The 19,595-nt window shown below is 46.6% G+C and overlaps 1 protein-coding gene across 5 annotated transcripts in view; it reads left to right on the forward strand.

Moving 5' to 3' along the window:
* RAB7A (RAB7A, member RAS oncogene family) overlaps window positions 1-9,476 on the forward strand; it is a 32,410-nt gene extending 22,934 nt beyond the window's left edge. For all 5 annotated transcript variants that reach the window (XM_054034263.1, XM_054034264.1, XM_054034262.1 and 2 more), the window contains 5 exons: window positions 1,555-1,615; window positions 3,377-3,503; window positions 6,518-6,736; window positions 7,687-7,815; window positions 8,159-9,476. In XM_054034263.1, the coding sequence (XP_053890238.1) occupies window positions 1,563-1,615; window positions 3,377-3,503; window positions 6,518-6,736; window positions 7,687-7,815; window positions 8,159-8,254 (624 nt within the window). In that variant the 5' untranslated portion in view covers window positions 1,555-1,562 and the 3' untranslated portion in view covers window positions 8,255-9,476. The remainder of the gene's footprint in view (window positions 1-1,554; window positions 1,616-3,376; window positions 3,504-6,517; window positions 6,737-7,686; window positions 7,816-8,158) is intronic.
* Window positions 9,477-19,595: the final 10,119 nt, after the last annotated feature.

Genomic DNA, 19,595 nt, shown 5'->3' on the forward strand with positions numbered 1-19,595 from the left:
GCATTCAACTGCAAAATACTCCTTTTCTCTCTAGAAAACAGATTGAGAAATGTGTAGGCCTCAGCAGAATGCTAAACTGGTGAATTATGGGGCGCCCTCTGGCTTTATGGGACCAATAAACATGTGAGATTGTTCTGCAGCAGTCAGACTTTTTTTATAAACACAAAGCAGTACTGAATCTACTTTAACTGGTTTCATTGTTCCTAAAGGGTTTTACACTGGTTTAACCCAGACTTCTTTATATTGTGCTAGTGCCTATGGGTCTTAGATGAGGGCTGGTGCTCCTTTGTACTAGGCCCTACTAAGTCTATAATCTAAGACAACAGATGGATGTAGACTGATAGGGAGCACAAGGAAACTATGGTATGTAGATAAGCTCAAAATGGCAACGGAGTATACCCCCATCTGTGCTGAGAGCAACATTAAAAATGCCATTAAGGGCCCTAAGCTAAATCTAGTATAATCCCATCTATGCTGGCCAACCACATGCTTTAGAAAGCAGTGGAGCTAGAGTAGTATCTAAACTTGGGTCCTCAAACTTCTTCACTAGGCTAGAGGACCTCAGAAGCAGAAATTCTATCAACTGTTCAGCTCCAGTTAGTTACTCCAAGTACACTTCAAAACCTCCTGATGCCACAGCTGATTCTTCTAAGAAGCTTACCGTGGGGGAAGTTCCTGTCAGAAAATTGACAGACCCTTAGCACCATTTTTGCTAAAACTTTTAAACATTTAAAATGAAATTGAGACACTCCTTGCATGCAAGGATTTTGGTTTTATTTGCATTGGAGTCTCATTGGGGTGAGGGGATGGTTTTTTTGCTGAGCAGTCAAGAATCACTTTTTCTAGCCTTAACATAGGCTGCTCTATAGAGTGCCATTACTCAGTGCCCCTGCACATACCATAGTGATCTAGACTCCAGTTGAAAACACATGTGACAAATCCTTATAGAAATGGTACTAGTAAAGCTCCCCATCCTGGTTCCCTTGCTATTGCATGTATCCTCTAACCTTACTCTAGAACACCTAATACTTCCCTCTTAGCATGACTTACCTAGAAATAGAACTCTACTCTGTACTGTCTGTGTCCTCACAAGGAGACTTAGAGGTGGGCTGCTTGTCCCTGCCAACTGGTGCCATTAGGCTACACTAGTTAAGCTCAGCACTACCAGGTGAGTCAGTTTGGGCCAAACTGGACAGCCTTAAAATGTAGTGGGGGCTGTAGTTCAGTCTACAGTAGCAGACAATCTGCACCTCTATGCCATAAACTTGGTATAAATGGTGTGAGGCAATCAAAGCAGCATAAACCAATGAGCAACCACTAATTAGTAACTTGGTGAGCCAAGTACTAATTGTACTCTAAAGCTCCAGAAGTCTCTGGTTGCACTTAAAACTTTCAGGCATACAGGATGGCTTTCCCTCTAACATGTTTTAGCTAGGAGAGCCATAGGATTTCTATGAGCTGTTTCAATTCCATGTTAACTGCCTCACTTTTTGTGATAACTGTGTGCAGTCACTTCCTCATCTGAGTGATGGAAACTCATCTCTTTCCTTTTAGTTTGAAAGATGACTTCTAGGAAGAAAGTGTTACTGAAAGTCATCATCCTTGGAGACTCTGGGTAAGTGGAGCCTTTATGAAATTAATGTAAATAACTTGTCCAGCTGAAGTGTCCCATAATGTGGTTTGCAAATGCTTGTGTTCTGTCCTAGGTAGGGCCAGTGAAGTATTGGAGTGAGATGGATATTTGGGTTGTGGAAAGCAGCTGACTACTACGCTGCCTTTATGGCTTTAAGGACACTTGATTGCCCCTTGTTCCCAGTGTTTGCCCCCAATTCAGTACTTAAAGTACTGGCAATCTACAGTCATGCCAAAACTTCTATGGTAACTCGGTAAAAATAATAATCTTCTAAATCTCCCAGGAATAAGACTTCAGATCTCATAAAGCTTTTACCTTCTCATTGGACAATGAGGAATGGGGTCCTAAAACAACTAATACAAAATATACTGTGCTAGCCACTCAGTTTGGCTTAAATGTTGTGATCTGGGAGTATTCAACAATACACTTCAGTGATACCTTGAGCAAAGGTGTAAAACTTCAGGTTCCTGTTAATCAGTGAAGCAGACACTTGCTTTTTGTTCCTGGATTTACTGCACAAACAGTAATTTGACCCTGAATCTCATCAGATAAACAAATCTGTCCCACCACCACATCCAGCAAGCTGCTGAACAGAGAACACTTGGCAATCTTGAGGGAGTGGATATAATCTGGTATCTCTAGGAGAATCTCCACTCCCTAGGCTACTTCACTAAACAAGTATGTTAAGGTCTGATGTTACCACTGGACATGAAGGAGTTGCTTGGCTACTGTAGCAATATCATTGAAACTGCCTTATTCATAATGTTAGATTCCATTAGCTGTTTTCACTACCTGGGGCAAGGGTCACTTCATAACCTGAAGCAACTTGAGGTGAGCAGTATAGCTAATTTCTATGGGAAGCCAGTCCCTGCCCCTTGTCTGAAGGCCTAAAATCATGTTGGGGGTGGGGGGGGAGGAGGAAGGGGGTCTCCTTTGCACTCGGTACTACCTCAACATCCTTTCTGAGGACTAGAATCTTCTAAAGCAGCATCTTCAAACTGGCACATACTTCCAGGCCAGGGGAGAGGTGCAACAAGCCTATGGTGGGGGAGGGGTGGCATGGGGCTGTCTGGGCCAGGGCAGCAGAGTGCACAGGAGTCCCCAGTGGTCAGGGATGGGGGAGAGCTGCCCTGCTCCAATTGTAGTCTGCTAGACTCCACTCCCTGCTGCTGCCCTAGCCCAGACACTGACTGGCCAGAGCTTGGCCCTATGCCGGGGGAGAGGGCAAAGAGCCCTGGTCTGCACCAAGTAGTTCTTTGGGGATGGGTGCCAGCCAAGCCCTGCTGCTGCTCTAGGCATGAGCTACCCACTCCCCCAGTGGGTCTTTCTGTCCCTGGGAAAGCCTTCTCCGTGGAGGGAGGAGATGGTGCAGCAAAGGTTTAGGAACGTCTGTCCTAAAGCAACACTTCCAAAAGTGCTTGCAATTACTCCCTTTCCAGGTCAGAACCAAATGGGCTGGTTGAGCTTACACAGCCCCCAAAACGAACTATATTATGCAGCTTGAACATCTCTCTAGCTCAAGGAGCTTCATAGTCACTTCTCCTGTCTAGGATAATGCAAGTGTCTTCAAATACCTGATCAGTGAGCTGGACATGTAGGTCAGCACGCTTCAGAGTGAAAGTCTTGGTGCCTCCATGATACTAAATAAAGCAAAAACACTTGGACTGAATCTGCCATGTATATCAAAATGCTGTCTGTGGAAACTACTTCTTGATTAGTCTTGGCTTTTTCTCCTTCCTACAGGGTGGGGAAGACATCACTCATGAACCAGTATGTGAACAAGAAATTCAGTAACCAATACAAAGCAACAATAGGAGCAGACTTCCTGACAAAGGAGGTGATGGTGGATGATAGATTAGTCACAATGCAGGTAAGGGTAGTGACTGGGCTGCTAGCTCCTCATCTCTTGTTTACTTGCCTATTTTTAAGAGGCTTTCACAGCTCCTATGTAGAGTGAGAATTGTGCAGAAGTACACATTCATGCCAAATGTAAGCAGCTGAGGTCAGCATTTCTGTGCTCAACTTCATAGTAATGCAATTCCCTGCATGTTGGCTCAGGATTGGATTAACTGCAGGTGACCCGTAGCCATAATGATTCTACAAATCTATGCTGGCTCCTTGGATCTTTTGCATTTCTTAGCTAATCTTCACCATTTGGCCATCAGTTTCTAACCACCTCAGATATTAAATGCAGCTCCTCAGAGTTCCATTTAAGGGAAGGAGGGAGAAGCCTTTCTCAAGGGGCAAGAAGTAGAGATCAGAGGAAGGCCTCCAAGGTGAAGCCATCACATGGTGGGGAGTTCTGAAGGCTGGCTGTAACCAATCAAAACAGAAGGCCTTTTAGTGACTGAGCAGAGTACAAAGGTGTCATAAGGAAGACAGTCTCCTGGGTTAAGATCAAAGAACTTTAGTTCAGATACAGTCCCAACTTTCTTAACTGGATAAGTCAAGGATACTTCCCATTTATCAAATGAATAAATCTTCCTCACATGGGAGGGAGGAGAAGGCTGAGTACTTTGAGCCAGGCATCCATGAAAGGCCCTTTACGGGAATTGCCCCTTTCTCTAGCAGACTGTACATAAGTCTAACCTTCTTCTGCTTGTAAGACCCTGTATTCAGTGGCCTAGACAGTAAGTTGGGAGACTTGTTTACCAACCATTCCAGCCAAAATAGCTTCCCATCCTATGTGGAGGAGCAATGTAAACAGGACTCTCTATGCAGCCTAATAACACCAGTGCTTAGTAGTTTGGGATGTTCTAACACTACTTTCTTTGCATATGGGACACTTTTATAGAGCTGTTGGGGTAGTATTCCCACTAGGTCCCAGGCTGGAACACTACTGGACTTGATTCCTTAAACACACTAATACAAGGATGCCCCAAGGATACAATAGCATGTCTAGACTTTTAATGTATGCATACCCTTAATGTTCTAGGCTAGAACACTACTGCCGTTAGAGTGGCTAACCATGACCAGTTTGGCTTGGAGATTGCTGCTTTTTTTTTTTTTTCATAACTTTTCCACTTCTCTCTTCCCTCCCCCTCCTTAACAGAATCTCTGTACCCTTCCTTTACTACTGCACAGCCAAGGCTTCCTCAGCAGCGGAGCTTGGGCTGAAGGTGGAGCTGGGGATTGAGGAGGAGCTGGGGCTACAGGGGGAGTGGAGCAGGATTGGGGGCAGAATTGGGCTGGAAGTGTGGTGCTCCCTCCCTGCCCCATGGGACAGGGCAAGGGGAGGAGCAAGGCTGGGGCAAAGCAGGACTAGAAGCCTGCACTCCTTCCCCACCCCCTGTGGAAGCTGGCCCAGGCCCTGCTCCCTTCCTCCCAAACATTCCTCTGCACCTCCCTAAGGAGGCTGACCCCCCACAGTTTGTGGATCACTGCCCTAGGCCTCTGGCAGAGGGTAGAGGTTAAGAGGGAGTGTGCAGTAGATTCAAACCAATCAGTGATGGGTGGACTATCTTCTAGAATAGAACACAACTGGCTTAACTCTTCCCATACCAAATGGCAATATTCCTGATGAGTGGGTAACAACTGCCAGGTCACTAGTCCGGTCTCTAGTACTGGTAACTAAACTAGATCCTCTGTAGGAAGAGTCAATAAATCCGCCATTGAAAGGTTATGAAATAGGCAGCTGAGGGAAGCTCTTCCCCCAACATCGTCAACTAATGGTTGGCTTACCCTCTGAAGCATGAAGACTTGTATCCCTCAACTTCTTATTCTGATGCTCTCATTAGCCAAAGTCAGTCTTCTCAAATCCTAATCTCTTCTTCAAATATAAAAAGCTATAGACAGGACATATCTACTGGAAACTCATGTTCCATTGAAGTATTTCAGGGGGTAGCCCTCTAGTATGGATGCTCTGCTGTGGACAACCTGTCCACCCAACTTCAAATGGGCTAAAACACAACTGCCATCATACTTGACTTTTCCCAACTTTGCTGCAGATTTTGCTCTGTTCCTTAAATGGGAGTGAGACAAGGCAGGGAAGAGACTTTAACAGAACCTGCTGTTGAACTTCCAGCTTGCAATTAAACTCAAACCAGCTGCAGGCAGGAATTCTAAATAAGAACTTCTAGCTGTGTTGTGGAAACAAGATATGGATTGAGTCTGACTGGAAATCACTCTGGGAGCAGGAGAAGGAATTGCATGGTAGAATATTAGTGCATAGAATTCCTGACCAAGTCACATTGGCTTGTAGGGAAGCAACTAGCTTGTAGAGTTGTCTTAGCTTGTTTCTGCTGGTTGCTTGGCTATTGGTGGGGTTGAGGTACCTGGTGAAACTTGTACAAGAGATGCATGAACATATGAAAGCACTACTGAATTCTCAAATCTAACAACAAATTTGTCTGAAAAGCTCAAGGGGAAAACTTACCTTCCAAATATGACTCAATGCTGCTCAGATCTAGACTCCCTGTGGCTGCTTACTCCTGTACCTCTTGTAACAGTGCAATACACTTTGGGATTTGATAGTTGAGAGATTATACATAAATTGGCTTTCAAAAGCAAAGTGTCACTTATTTTAAAAACCCCTTTTTAGAGCAGTTTATCAAGACTGAGACAGGATTCTGAAATTTGATACAACTCTGAAACTACAGTAGTCTTGCCTCATACAAGGAGCCAGAGGTCTTTAGAAAAGGCCCTTTCTGCTCAGCTTATAGTGACTTCTTGGACGCTATATATGTGCAGGAGATGTAAGGAAAAGTCCCTCATTTCTCTCAACACTGCCACGAGGCTGGTTGAGGACTGCAGAATTCCAAGGAGCATTCAATGAGCAAACATGCTAGATCCCTCCATTTGAACAATGGCACTAGAGCTGCCCCAAGACCCACATCTGGGCTAGTAAGTAACCTCTACTAACTTGTCCCTCTGCTTTTTCTGTAGATATGGGATACAGCAGGACAGGAACGGTTTCAGTCTCTGGGTGTGGCCTTCTACAGAGGAGCAGACTGCTGCGTGCTGGTATTCGATGTGACGGCTCCTAATACATTTAAAACCCTAGACAGCTGGAGGGATGAGTTTCTCATTCAGGCCAGTCCAAGAGATCCTGAGAACTTCCCTTTTGTTGTATTGGGCAACAAGATTGACCTAGAAAACAGACAAGTAAGTCACAGCCTTTCTTTAAAGCTACTGAATTGGAGAGCTTGTCAGGACAATTCTAAGCGGCAGCTTAGTCTTGCCCAAAGCATCAGGGCGGCTTATAAAGAGTCACAGCTAACACTGTTTAACCTGGGTCCTTGGGAAGAGAGCTACCCATCTGGCCTCTACAGAGGCATACGTTCCCTTGGAGAGAAAGGGAATAATATATTAAAGGAAATATGAGGCAGTGATTCAGGATGTGCAGCACAGATGCTAGTTCAGTCTTATTTAGCTGCTCCAAGCCATCTAAAAGATTCTTACTCCATGCAGTTCCTGGTCACCTCTGACATTGGAGAAAATGTTGCTGGTCTGTCTTGCATGCTGTGTGGAGGAGAGGGGTGTCCAACATACATAAAGAGGAGGCTTCCTCTCAGGAATTGGGGGCAGGAGGGGATGGGTGAACATCCTTCAGAATACCCTCAAGCAAAGGTTTAATCTCTGCCCTAAAACCCCAGCCATTCTCAATGACTGACTGGGTTTGCTAAAGCAGTTCTCTTGCATGTTGCCCGTGCAGTGAAAGTTAGGAAGTACATTGTAACATCCAGCATATACCTGACCCTTTGTATCCCCCAAGGGCTAGGGAGAGTTTGACCATGCAGGTGACTCCACAGTTCTTGGGGAACTGATACCAAAATGCTAGGCAGTGGGGTTAATCTAGCTGCATTCTAGACAAAGTATCTAACACTTACTACAGCTGTAGCAAAATCTTACTGCAATTAGGATTTAAACCATACCATGTTGGCCTTCTACCTAAGGCAGCAGCTGTGGCTGGTCAAATTGGATGCTAGCTTTCTGTCCATAGGTGTGGTAGGTGTTTTCTTAATTTAAAAATATCTCCACTTGGCAACCAACACTGGCACTGAGTGCCCTTTGCATAGATGAAGGTGGTGATTTCTTCCCTGTTCCTCATACAGGTTACCACAAAACGAGCACAGGCCTGGTGCTACAGCAAAAATAACATCCCTTACTTCGAAACCAGTGCCAAGGAGGCCATTAATGTGGAACAAGCTTTCCAGACCATTGCACGAAATGCACTTAAACAGGTATGATATGAAGAAATATCTAGTGCCCTCTAGTGGCTGTCCAGTCACAATGCTGCATGTAGAAGCTAAGCAATTGATGTTGTATTTAAGCTAATGCCACTAGCAAGAGACATGCTGAATTTGCCTTCCCTGTGTCAAGTGCTGACTTGGCACACTCCAAGTCTGGAAGACACCAAAGATAGCATTCCCTACCCCCTCTTCAGGCAATCCTCTTCCCAGCAGAAAGCTGTTGAGGAAGCAGGCTATCTGTAACACTCCACATTACCCCCTTCCCTTCAGTGGTGTGGTCCTAGCTGAGAATAAGAAGTAAAATCTAACTGGTGACTCTCTTCTCTCTTCTTAGGAAACGGAGGTGGAGCTTTACAACGAATTCCCTGAACCCATCAAACTAGACAAGAATGACCGAGCAAAGGCCACTGCAGAGTCCTGCAGCTGCTGAGATGGAGATGGAGGGGTTGAGCACAGTCCTTCACAAACCGATCACACTTAGGCCTTCAAACACAAAGCCCCTCTTCTGTGTAAAAACAAACAAAAAAAATAAAACTCCCATCTCCAGCTGCCAAAATCCTCCCCATCTACCGCAACTGTAAGCCCATTCCTCTGCACAGAACTCCTCCATGTCCCTACATCCTTCCACATCACTTCATGGTAACAGGCCTTTCTCTTAGTTTAAAATGGAAATTCTTATGTATGTTTGGAACGTAAGCTAATTTCAGGTGTCCAATGGAAAGAAACTGTTTACAGGTAATCTGTGTAACAAGTGACATACATTTTTAACTGTCTTGTGTTCCCCTGTGAAGGCTGCAACTGGAAAGGCTGATTACCCATAGTTCATCGCAAGCTCAGCACTCAGTCCAATTAGGTTGAGTTTTGTATGTATCTCTGTTAATGCTTGTTACTTTTAACTAATCAGATCTTTTTACAGTATCCATGTATTATGTAATGCTTCTTTAGGAAAAATCTTATAGTACATGTTAATATATGCAACCAATTAAAAATGTATAAATTAGTGTAAAATTCTTGAATTACATGTTTAAGTACTGAAACACAGATTCACTAGAAAGTGAGGAGGACGCTGAAATGCAGTGTGCTAGCAATGAAGTCCAGATAGAGGCAGTATTCTGTACAGTAGAAGCAAGAATTATGTAAGCCTTTTTATTGACTTTGAGAGCTGGAAAAAAAAACTTCATCTCCTGGAAAATCTGTCTGGCTTCCTTGTAGTTAAATTTTCAGAGGATGATATGCATACTGGATTATTGGATTCAAAAAATTAAATGCAACTATCAAATGCTCACCTTGTTTGTTCACCTTCCCTGCCCACTTAACTTTTTTTAATGTTCTGTAAAGAATGCAAAAAGGAGTCTGAGGTGTTCCAGTCACTCCCACCTTTGAGGAAGGAGCTCATCTTTCCCTTTACTGGGTTGAGGTAGTCATAAATCTTTCCTCCCTTCTGGCTGACCACTAATCGGGGAATTTTTGGTATGGAAAAACTTGGTTGTCCCCTCCCTTTCCTCCTCTCTTCCCTAGTCCTTGTTCTTGCATTTGTAGCTTGCTTCAATGGAACACTTCTACCTGTTTTCCAGAGGTCTACATTCTAGTACGTAGGCTGAGCGGTTCTGTAAAGAGAAAAACATGATGCCAATAAACTTAATGAGAACAAACTTCTTGGTGGTTTTCCTCCCTGTTTCTGATTATCTTCCCTATTACTACACTGTCCCCCTTCCTAAATGAAGGGCCTTGTCTACCATGCTTTATACTAGAGAAAATCTATAGAAAACAGCAGTGATCTCTGTAGCTTTAAACTTTTGAATAATGGAAATGAGCAAGCCTTTTAACTGCTTGATAAAACTCCTAGAAACCGTTTAAGTGGAGCTGTCTTCTAGAGACTCCAGCAGATGATGGAACAGGTTATGGGGAAGCTAGGGCTCTAATTGCATCATCTGCTGTACAGCAAGTGGACAGTCAGCTTCATTGTACCCCTGATGTCTGATCCTCTTGGGGAGCCCTAGGCAATTCCTGGAAGATCATGCAAACATGAACATAATGCAATTGCCTGGTGTGCAATCCCTGCAGGGTAGTGGTGCTCTGCAGAACAAGTGGTGTCTAAATGCTACACCCAGGCACTCTTCTGTCTGCAGGAAGCAGTGGGCACTACACTTGAGTGCTGTGGAATCTTCTTGACACTCCCCTCTCCTGCCATCTTTGCATGAACTGTTAACCACAGTACTAGCCTACTGCTACACCAAGACAGATACACCAAGTCAAGGTCTTGGGAGGGGTGGGGGGAGAAGAGGGAAGGGCAACCCAGCTCCAACTGACTTTCCTCTGCTTCAATATCTACAAGGCCTCAAATTCCAACACTAGCTTTTTACACTAAGAACCCACACTAGGGTTAAAGTGAATATTCTAAGCTTAAGTAGCGTGACTGGCTGCCAAAGCTGCAGAGGCAGGACCATGGCTTAATACAGCAAGCAAATGTAGTGGGGTAGAACTTTTCTGAGGAGGGAAGGATATATCCCTTTTCCCCTGCTTTACAGATAAAGTCTAGACTGAGTAAAACTCAGTTCGTGTTGTGGGGAGGGAGACCAGTGCCAAGGCACTATCTTAGTTAATCATAAACAGACCAGAGCAGACCCCTGTCTCCTATGGCTATCAGCATTTAAAGCAAAGCTGCTGGCTGGAGCTTACTTCTAGTGTAGGAAGCCTCTTACCTCTACAACCAACTCCTCTCCACAGTGAGGAGAGCATCCTCTTCTCCTCCTCTCTCCTCCCCCCCCCCCCCCCCATTGGAGACAGGGACTCCTTCAGAACTCTGTCTTCTTTCTGTGATGGCTTTATAGTGCTACAGGCCACTCCACAGTTCCTTTTAATCCATTAAAGCAGTACTTAAATCCCTGAGGGCTGTGCTGGTGCAGTGTGTTCTCTCCTGCTGCTCTTTCCCATAGTGGTGTGTGGTGCCGTTGTAGCACTGTGAGCCCCTTACTTGGTAGAACAATGAGGAGTCCAGTTGCACCTTAGACTAACTGATTTATTTAGGTATAAGCTTTCATGGGTAAAAAATCCAGTTCAGAGGCATGGAGTGAAAATTACAGATGCAGGTGGAAATATACTGGCACATTTAGGAAGGCAGGTTAACAGCTACCCCTCTGATACTTTACTTGATAGTGTAGACTGCACTGGCTAAATATAAGGGCCATCTGTTCTTTCCCCTCCACCAGGCACCTTTTGTGCTAAAGGCATAACATGGAATGCAAGATGGCTTGCAGAGCCTTCAGGTGGACTTAGACCAAGGTATCCTGGCTCAGGGTGTAACTTCTTGGTCCATAACAGAGTCAAAAGGCATAAGAATGAAGCTTGAGACTCTCATCTCAGTACCTTATGGCCTGGCTGATGGCAGTAGCCCAGTGTTCCACAACAAAAACACATGTTGCAAAGGCTTTAGGCTGGTCTGATGGCTTTCAAAACACAGGCCCTTCCTGGGCAAGAGCTGCTGCTGTTCATAAGTCAAAGTAACTATTAAATAGTCCTTATGTCTGTCTGCCACATGTTCTTTTCTAAAATCTTCTCTAGTCTCAGGCACATTCTGCTGCTAGGCCCATCTCTCCAAATCCCCCTTCAAACCATCTCTTAATTTCTTTCCTCTCAGTACCACCTTTGCTTTAATTTAGTGTCTCCTCTTTACACTGCTTTGCATAATCTAGACTCACAGTGGGTGCTAGGTAAATCAGCTCCTGTCTAGGCTAATTAATTTCTCTGCCCCAAAAAAGCAAGACTTTTTGCCCAATGAGTGGGAGTGTAACTGATGTGCTCAGTAAGTTATGCAGCCCAGCAAATAAAATGTTTTTGAATACTCATAGGGCTGCCGGCTGCCTGCAATACAGTGTTAGAGACTTACCTAGTCCATTGAAATGCAATTGCTGATCAGCAAAGGGAAAGTCACGTGCAGCCGTTCATGCCCACCAGTAGCAGAATTGCTGTTGGGTCATGACCTCCAATCCTGGGCTGGGCCTGGAGATCAAATTTAAAACAACTCTAGGATGCAAGTGGTAAGGCTGGCTTGGAATGAGCAGCAGCACATCCTTTCAGTTACTAATAGATTACACTGAAGTTAAAACTACCTCGATCAAGTTATTTTTCAAATAACTCAGGAGCCCCCTTATGTGGGCCTCTCCTTAGTCTCAAATTATATTCTATTGTCTCATTTAAAGGCCGAGGGAATTTCAACCTCCCTGAACCTCATTGTACACTGTGATTGGTCATAGATTTTAAGTCCAGAAGGCACCAAAGAGAGCTTTCAATAATGCTTCCCTGTTTGATTTATTATCTGTATTGTAACAGCATCTGCCAGCTTCTTAGGATCAGGGTTTTGTTGTGCTAGGTGCTGTACAAATATAGGAAGACTTAATCACTGTCCTGAGCAGCATGGGAGCAAGCTCATTCAGCCCCTCTCATGCACTTGAATAGTATTTGATATTGCTTCTAGTCTAAAGAAACAAGCCTCTTCTGCTGTTCAGCTAGTGTGGAGAAAAGGGCAGCAACTGGCACACCCAAACCACCACCTGCCTCTATTCTGTTTCCTGATGCCTCAGTCCCTAGTAAACCAAGTTCAGGTCTGCACTCAGGACACCTATTTCACCATGTGCAGTTTAACGTTTGATTGAGTACCTTGTTGTTTGGATGGGGATGCACTCTTAAATGTTGGATCATGGGTGGGGGAGTTGATCAATAGCCAGACCTCCCAGGCCTGCTTCATTTGTGAGCAACCAGCGCAACAGTGACATACGTTAGGTGAAGTGAATGATTTATAGATCTGGAGCAAAAATCTCTACTTTATTTGCCCAATGCTGCGGAGATTTGCTGTTGGCCTTGAGTTAGAAACCAACACCGAAAAGAATCAGACTATGTGGAAAGCTCCAACGTCCAACAAATGTATGAGAGAATTTCTAGGGATCATCACCCATGTGTGTCAGCCTAGAAAGAAGGGATGCTTTTGAGTTTGGGGAGGGGGGCAAGTTTGGTTTGAGTACAGGTACCCATAATTAGGTTTTCTGAAGAAGAGGATTGGTGAGGAGGGAAATGATTCTGATCTCAGCTCTAATATGGGGGACAAAGTTACTAACTCTCCATTAAGCTGCTGTCCACACTAGGGTTGTCTCTGGGCTAGCCCCAGCGTTTTGTAAGAACAGCTGCTGTTAGCAGCCATCTAGCACTGTTTCTGTAGTATAGCTGTGTTATGCTTTAAACCCCATTCAGGACACACAGGTCAGTGAAGCTGTGCCTGCTAACTGTTACTAAGAGATTTTCAGCTCTAGTGTGAATCCTAAAGTGCCAATCTACAAACGGCCGACAAAATAGGATGTGGAACTGACTAGCAATACAGTTTTAATCCACAAAAACAACAAGGAGTCTGGTGGCACCTTAAAGACTAACAGATTTATTTGGGCATAAGCTTTTGTGGGTAAAAAACCCACTTCTTCAGATTCTTCTCCTTGTTGTTTTTGTGGATACAGACTAACACGGCTACCCCCTGATACGTGACACCATGCAAGGCACTGAGTTTTAATCCAGTTTGCCTGGCTGCTGAGGACAGGGCCTATAAGGGTATGTTTACACTGCAGCTGGAAGTGAGCCTCCCAGCCCATGTCAACAGGCTTGAGCTGGCACATTAATAATAGCCGCGTGTGGACATTGTAGCTCCAGCAGAGACTTGGGTTAGCCACCTGAGTTTCAACTGATGGGCTCAGGTGGGCCAGCAAACCTGAGCTGCTTCCTTCACCACAACATCCATCCTGCTCTTTCTAGTGTGATAACTCAAGCTGAGCTAGTGCAAGTCTGTGTACCCGGGCTCACTTCCCACTGCAGTGTAGGCCTAGCCTGAGGGTTTGTGTACGCCAGACTTTGTACTATTCACTGCCCATGAGTATGCCAGCTGGAGAATGTGACCAGCTGATGGGTTGAATGGGCTGCATTGGGTCCCTAGCTCTATGAACATCCTTTGCTTATGAAAGAGCAACTCTAAATCTTACTGTGTTGGCGTTTGCTGCCAGGGCTGCCATTCTTGTGATTTTCACGAAAGCCTTGCAATAGAGCTTTTCTTAAAGCCTTAGGTCTGGATGATGCAGTTAATGTGAGAATCTCTTACATTGAAACACCACATGTTTCTAACCCTCGTGGTGGTGAGGGCAAGCCTGGAAATGTGGCTCAGTGTAGCCCAGGGGCTGGGTGAGCTGGTGATGGCACTATGGGGGTAGGCATTCCTGCCCTTTCAGCACCCTCAGCCCACTGTGGTGAGCATCGCGCCCGTGGGAGTGCCGGTGTGTTTGCCACACTGGTGTTAAGGGAGGTTTTCAGTAGAGTTAAGCTAGCTCAGTTGAGCTAACTCTATTGGAAAACAAAAACACACAATTTTTTCCGTAGGCCAGACAGGGCTGTGGAAGGTGGTCATTAGACTGAGCTGGATAACAGGATCTAGCACCACACCTTTAAATCTGTGTGTGTGGCTGGGCAGTGGTGGTCCTTCACTATCGTATTGTGGTGTCTCCTAAGGTGGCTGAACACACCCTGTCCTAGCCCTCTAAAGACACGAACACTGAGTCAGCTCTGGGGGAGGGAATTGCTGGTCGCTGTAGGGGTGGGAAGTGGGCCTAAGTGCTGCTCCTGGGCCCAAGGGGGAAGGGGTGGGCAGGAATTGCAGCTTGACCCTTTAACTATAAAACTCCACCGTACCCCCCGGGTGAATTCACTCCCCTGAGGAGATGATGGCAGGGCTCCGGGCTGCTCTGGAGATAGATGGGTGACCCAATGCCGGATCGTAGTCCTGGCATGGGCCCTGTCTGCCCTTCGCAGCTCCAGAGAAGAGTCTCTCCAGCATCCCACTGCTCCCTCCCTGAGCCAGCTGGGTCCCTGCGTGGTGGAGGAGCAGGGTGCTCTGGCACCATGGGAGTAGGCATTCCTGCCCTTTATGCACCCTCAGCCCACTGTGGTGAGCTGACATGTTTCCATTGCTGCTGCTGCCGTTCCCCTCCGTTCTCTGCGCTGAGGCTTCCCAGCTCGCGCACCGCCTCATGCATAGTCATGAGTAAAGTGCCCTACCTCCATGGAGATGGTGACATCACAATGCCTGGGGCCCCAGGTGGCCAATGCACAACATTCCAGCCTCATCGGGGGTTTCAGTGTCAGCGGAGGGACATGGGAACGAGGGCCGGCTCTAACTTTTTTGCCGCCCCAAGCAAAAAAAAAGTGCCGAACCGCCGAAACACCCCCCGAGCGCCACCACGCCGAAACACCGCCCCCCCGTGCACCACGCCGTGCCGACGAAACACTCCCCCGAGCGCCGAACCGCCAAAACACCCCCCAATGCTGTGCCGCGCTGCCGAAACACCCACCCCAGCGCCACGTCGCCGAAACACCCCCCGAGCGCCGCGCCACGCTGCCGAAACAAAAACAACCCATCCCCCTCAAGCACTGCCCTGCTAAACCAAAAAAAAAAAAAAAAAAAAAACCCGAGCACCCCCCGCCACCCCAAGATTGGCTGCCCTTTACAAGGTGCCGCCCCAAGCACGTGCTTGGTCGGCTGGTGCCTGGAGCCGGCCCTGACAGGAACCCCCTGATGGGCCTGGGCACAGCCACAAGGCTATTCCCCAGCTCAGCACTGAGTGACTGACTCAGAGCAGCTGGGTATCTGGAGAAGGGAGTTTTTCGTCTCTCCCGGGGCGGAAGGGAGACTCCCGCCTGAGACAAATAGCTTTTGCCGGCTATGTTAAGCTGTAGGGAGCGCACTAGATGATATTTATACCGGCTCAAAGGGATTTTCAAACGGCTATTTAAGTCTCTTGGCCTCCTGGGAGGTGGGTAGATATCATAGCCCCATTTTACAGATGGGGAACTTGAGGCACAGAGAAGTTGAGTGACTTGCCCACGCAGAGTTAGTCAGCAGCAGAGCTCAGAAATACACTGAGCAGGCCTGCCTCCCAGGCCCCTGCTCTAACTAGACCATTGACATCTGATGATGGCTGCACCTTTTCCTCTGGGTGCTACCATTTGATACTTTGGGTGGGTGAAGCCCAAGAAATTCACAGTGAACTCAACTCGCAACCTGCATCACAACATCCGTGGTGCAGGGATTGGAAGCTAGTGCTCCTGAACTCCATCACCTGAGTAGCAGTAACAGGAAGGGGTCAGCCACCTGGTGAAGTAGCTGGCTCAAAAGAGCCCTTGGCTCTGGGAACCCGTTCCTAGCGTGCAGAGCTGAGAGCGATTCACATATTTCCATCCTGTGCACCAGGACTGCAGGCTTTTCTTGCAGGCAGCATCCTATTGCCCTGTCTGTGGGACTCAAACTCCATGCCTGGGTTCAGTCTGATGGAATCCAGTGTGACTCTCTCAGGCTGGGACTTTGATGTAAACCTTCCAGCCAGTCCCTCCCAATTAGCTTATCTCCTCTATCCTTTTCTTTGGCATGAAGCAGATGCTTGAGCTGCCGCCACACTGATATTGTTTAGGGTACTGTCCCACTAGCCAGCCAATTATTTGTATTCCAATAGTACCTAGATGCCCCAGCTGAGATCAGGGCTCTATTGTGTTAGGCACTGCACACAGACATAAATACAATCCCTGTCCCAAAGAGCTATCTCAGCAGACAAGCTGGAAAAAGGAAGGCTTATGATGGGGGGGAGGGGAGGAGGGGGGACTGAAGTATAGAGAAGTTAAGGTCCAGATCTACAAAATGACATACTTAGGCACCTAGCAAATCACTGGTACAACAATGGGATCCACAAGTTAGGCACCTGGGCTCCCTATACAATGAAAGGGAAGAGACAAGCAGCTTAGAAGATGAGCCACACAACCAGCATGCTAGGTGGGGGCTGCCTAAATTAGCCACTGGGACATGCTGACAAGAGGGGTGTGTCCTAAACTCTGTCCCTCACAGAGTCTTCTCTTGCTCTTAAATCAAGTCCAGGCTGAAGGAGAAGTCTGTTTTTGCTTGTGACTCACAGCCAGAACCGCTCTCCTGGCATCAGAGGGCTTCAGTACCTTAGCCATTTGTTGAGAGGCACCTCTCTCAGTCATAGGTGCTGGACCTGGGGTGCTGGGGATACTGCTGCACCTGCTGGCTTGAAGTGGTTTCTATCATACACAGGGTTTACAGTTTGGTTCAATGGTTCTCAGCCAGGGCCAGCTCCTGGCACCAGCCGACCAAGCACATGCTTGGGGCGGCACCTTGTAAGGGGTGGCCAATCTTGGAGTGGCGGGTGGGGGGGGGGAGGCGCTCAGGGTTGTTGTTGGTTTTTGGTGGCGCGGCGCTGGGGGAGGGGAGGGTGTTTCGGCGGCTCGGCGCTCTTTTTTTTTTGCTTGGAGGCGGCAAAAAAGTTAGAGCCGGCCCTGTTCTCAGCACCCCTACTGTACACATTGTTCCAGCACCCTTGGTCTCGCTCCACACAAAGTCGCAGGGGGCGGAAGATCATTCTTATAACTTTTGTCTCAGTGATTAGCGTACTCACATGCGATGTGGGAAACCCTCAGTTCAGATCCCCCTGCTGCCTGATGTGAATGGATCTCCCACCTCTCAGGTGAGTGCACTGGACTATGGAGGGATTCTCATGCTTTCTCTGGTGCAATTAATATTTAATTATTCAATTAATTTATTTAATTAGAGTGGAACAACTTAAATTGTAGAGATAGCGGGAGACAAACATCAGACTATTCCATAGCCCAGGGGCTAGGGTACTCACCTGAAATCTGGCATAGCCCCATACAAATCTCTTCTCATCTGGCAGAGTGGGACTTGAACTGTGGGGGGGAGTCTCTTACAAACTGGGTGAGTGCCCAAACCACTGGTGCACAAGTTATAAGGGAGGTCATTGCCTTGTCTCCCCACACTTATGGCTGTGTGGGGTGAGGTGGCCTCTTAGCATGCCTACTGGTGGCTCAGGCCCCACAAGCAAGTTAGGTGCACCTCTGACAGTCTTCCCCGGTTTGTGGCCGCTAGGTATCCAGATGCCTAGAGGGAGGCAGCAGCGCACATCCCCAGATGCAGCAAGATACCTGCCGAGAGACCATTTACAGTGGAAAGGTAGGTGCCTCTAGGGGTGGGTGTCGGCCATGTGGGGGTTTGTGGAGTGCAGTAGTGTCTAAAATGGGGACTTAGGCACCTATGTCCCTTTGTGGATCTGGACCTAAGTAACTTGCATTCAGCAGGCTGGTGGCAGAGTCAGGAACTGAACCCAGATCTGAGTCCCAGTCTAAAGCCTTAACTGCAAAACCATCATTCTTCTCTTGAGGCCATTGATCATTTATTATTGTTGATGCAACATGGCCAGTGTAAGCGAGGTTCTGCTAATTTCAGTTCTGGCTCCCATCTCAGGTTACTAGTGCCCATACAGAATGACTGCTTAGCAAAACACAGCAGTACTGGATTGTCCCCTTTTTCTTCTCTGTCCCTACTGCAACTGCCAGGAACAGTGGGCAGTGTTAGCAGAGACCAGCCTCTGGCATTTTTACTTCCATGTCCTCTAACCAGCACAGGGTATAGCTAGATAACAGGATGATAAATGTTTTCAGCCAAGCCCTGTGGGCCACAGGTGCCTGGGGCTGGCTCTTCACTTGGATAACACCATAATTAAGGTTTCAAAGTAGCAGCCGTGTTAGTCTGTATCTGCAAAAAGAACAGGAGTACTTGTGGCACCTTAGAGACTAACAAATTTATTAGAGCATAACCTTTCGTGGACTACAGCCCACTTCTTCGGATGCATATATGTTCCATTCTATATGCATCCGATGAAGTGGGCTGTAGTCCACGAAAGCTTATGCTCTAAAAAATTTGTTAGTCTCTAAGGTGCCACAAGTACTCCTGTTCTTCTTTTTAAAGGATTGAATAAGGACTGGGAATGGCTGAGCCATTACAAACATTGAATCTATCTCCCCTTGTAAGTATTCTCACACTTCTTATCAAACTGTCTGTACTGGGCTATCTTGATTATCACTTCAAAAGTTTTTTTTCTCTTACTTAATTGGCCTCTCAGAGTTGGTAAGACAACTCCCACCTGTTCATGCTCTCTGTATGTGTGTGTATATATCTCCTCAATATTTATTCCACTCTGTATGCATCCAAAGAAGTGGGCTGTAGTCCACGAAAGCTTATGCTCTAATAAATTTGTTAGTCTCTAAGGTGCCACAAGTACTCCTGTTCTTTTTACCATAATTAAGGACAAATCTAAATCTAAATCGACTTGCTAAGATTCCCCATAGTCAATTCCATTGTTATTGAGAATCTGTGCTAACTGCTATTTGGGAGCATTGAAGTGGGAGCTGGATTTACTGATTGATAAAGCATTTCTTTCCCACTTTCTATCTGGGATCAAAGGGTAGTTGAGGGGCCTGGTGTGGTGTGGCTTGGGAGCCGAGGTCTGGGTGTGTATACAGGATACAGCTGTGCTGCCTTCAGCTGATAATTGTGGTTTTGGCACATGCCCATTTTTAAGTGTCTCCATCTCTGCTGGGCTGTGGTGGAGGAGAGCTTATTAAATGCACAGTTTCCCCATACATGAAAGAAACGGATTGACAGCTCAGGAGGTTGATTCAGCGGTAGCACTAGAATCTGGGAACGGACATTGCAGTGTCTTGGTACTTCACGACCCATTTTCCTGGTCTCTCTGAAAGAAGTGATCTTTATACATGCAAGGCATGGCGACAGAGATGCTGCCTGCTGTAGAACCCTGGTTTCTGCCACAGTCAGCGATAATGTACCCAATCCTGCAAGATGCAGAACCCATTTAGTTCAA

The sequence above is a fragment of the Malaclemys terrapin genome, chromosome 7, assembly GCF_027887155.1.
Source record: "Malaclemys terrapin pileata isolate rMalTer1 chromosome 7, rMalTer1.hap1, whole genome shotgun sequence".
NCBI classification, from domain to species: Eukaryota; Metazoa; Chordata; order Testudines; family Emydidae; genus Malaclemys; species Malaclemys terrapin.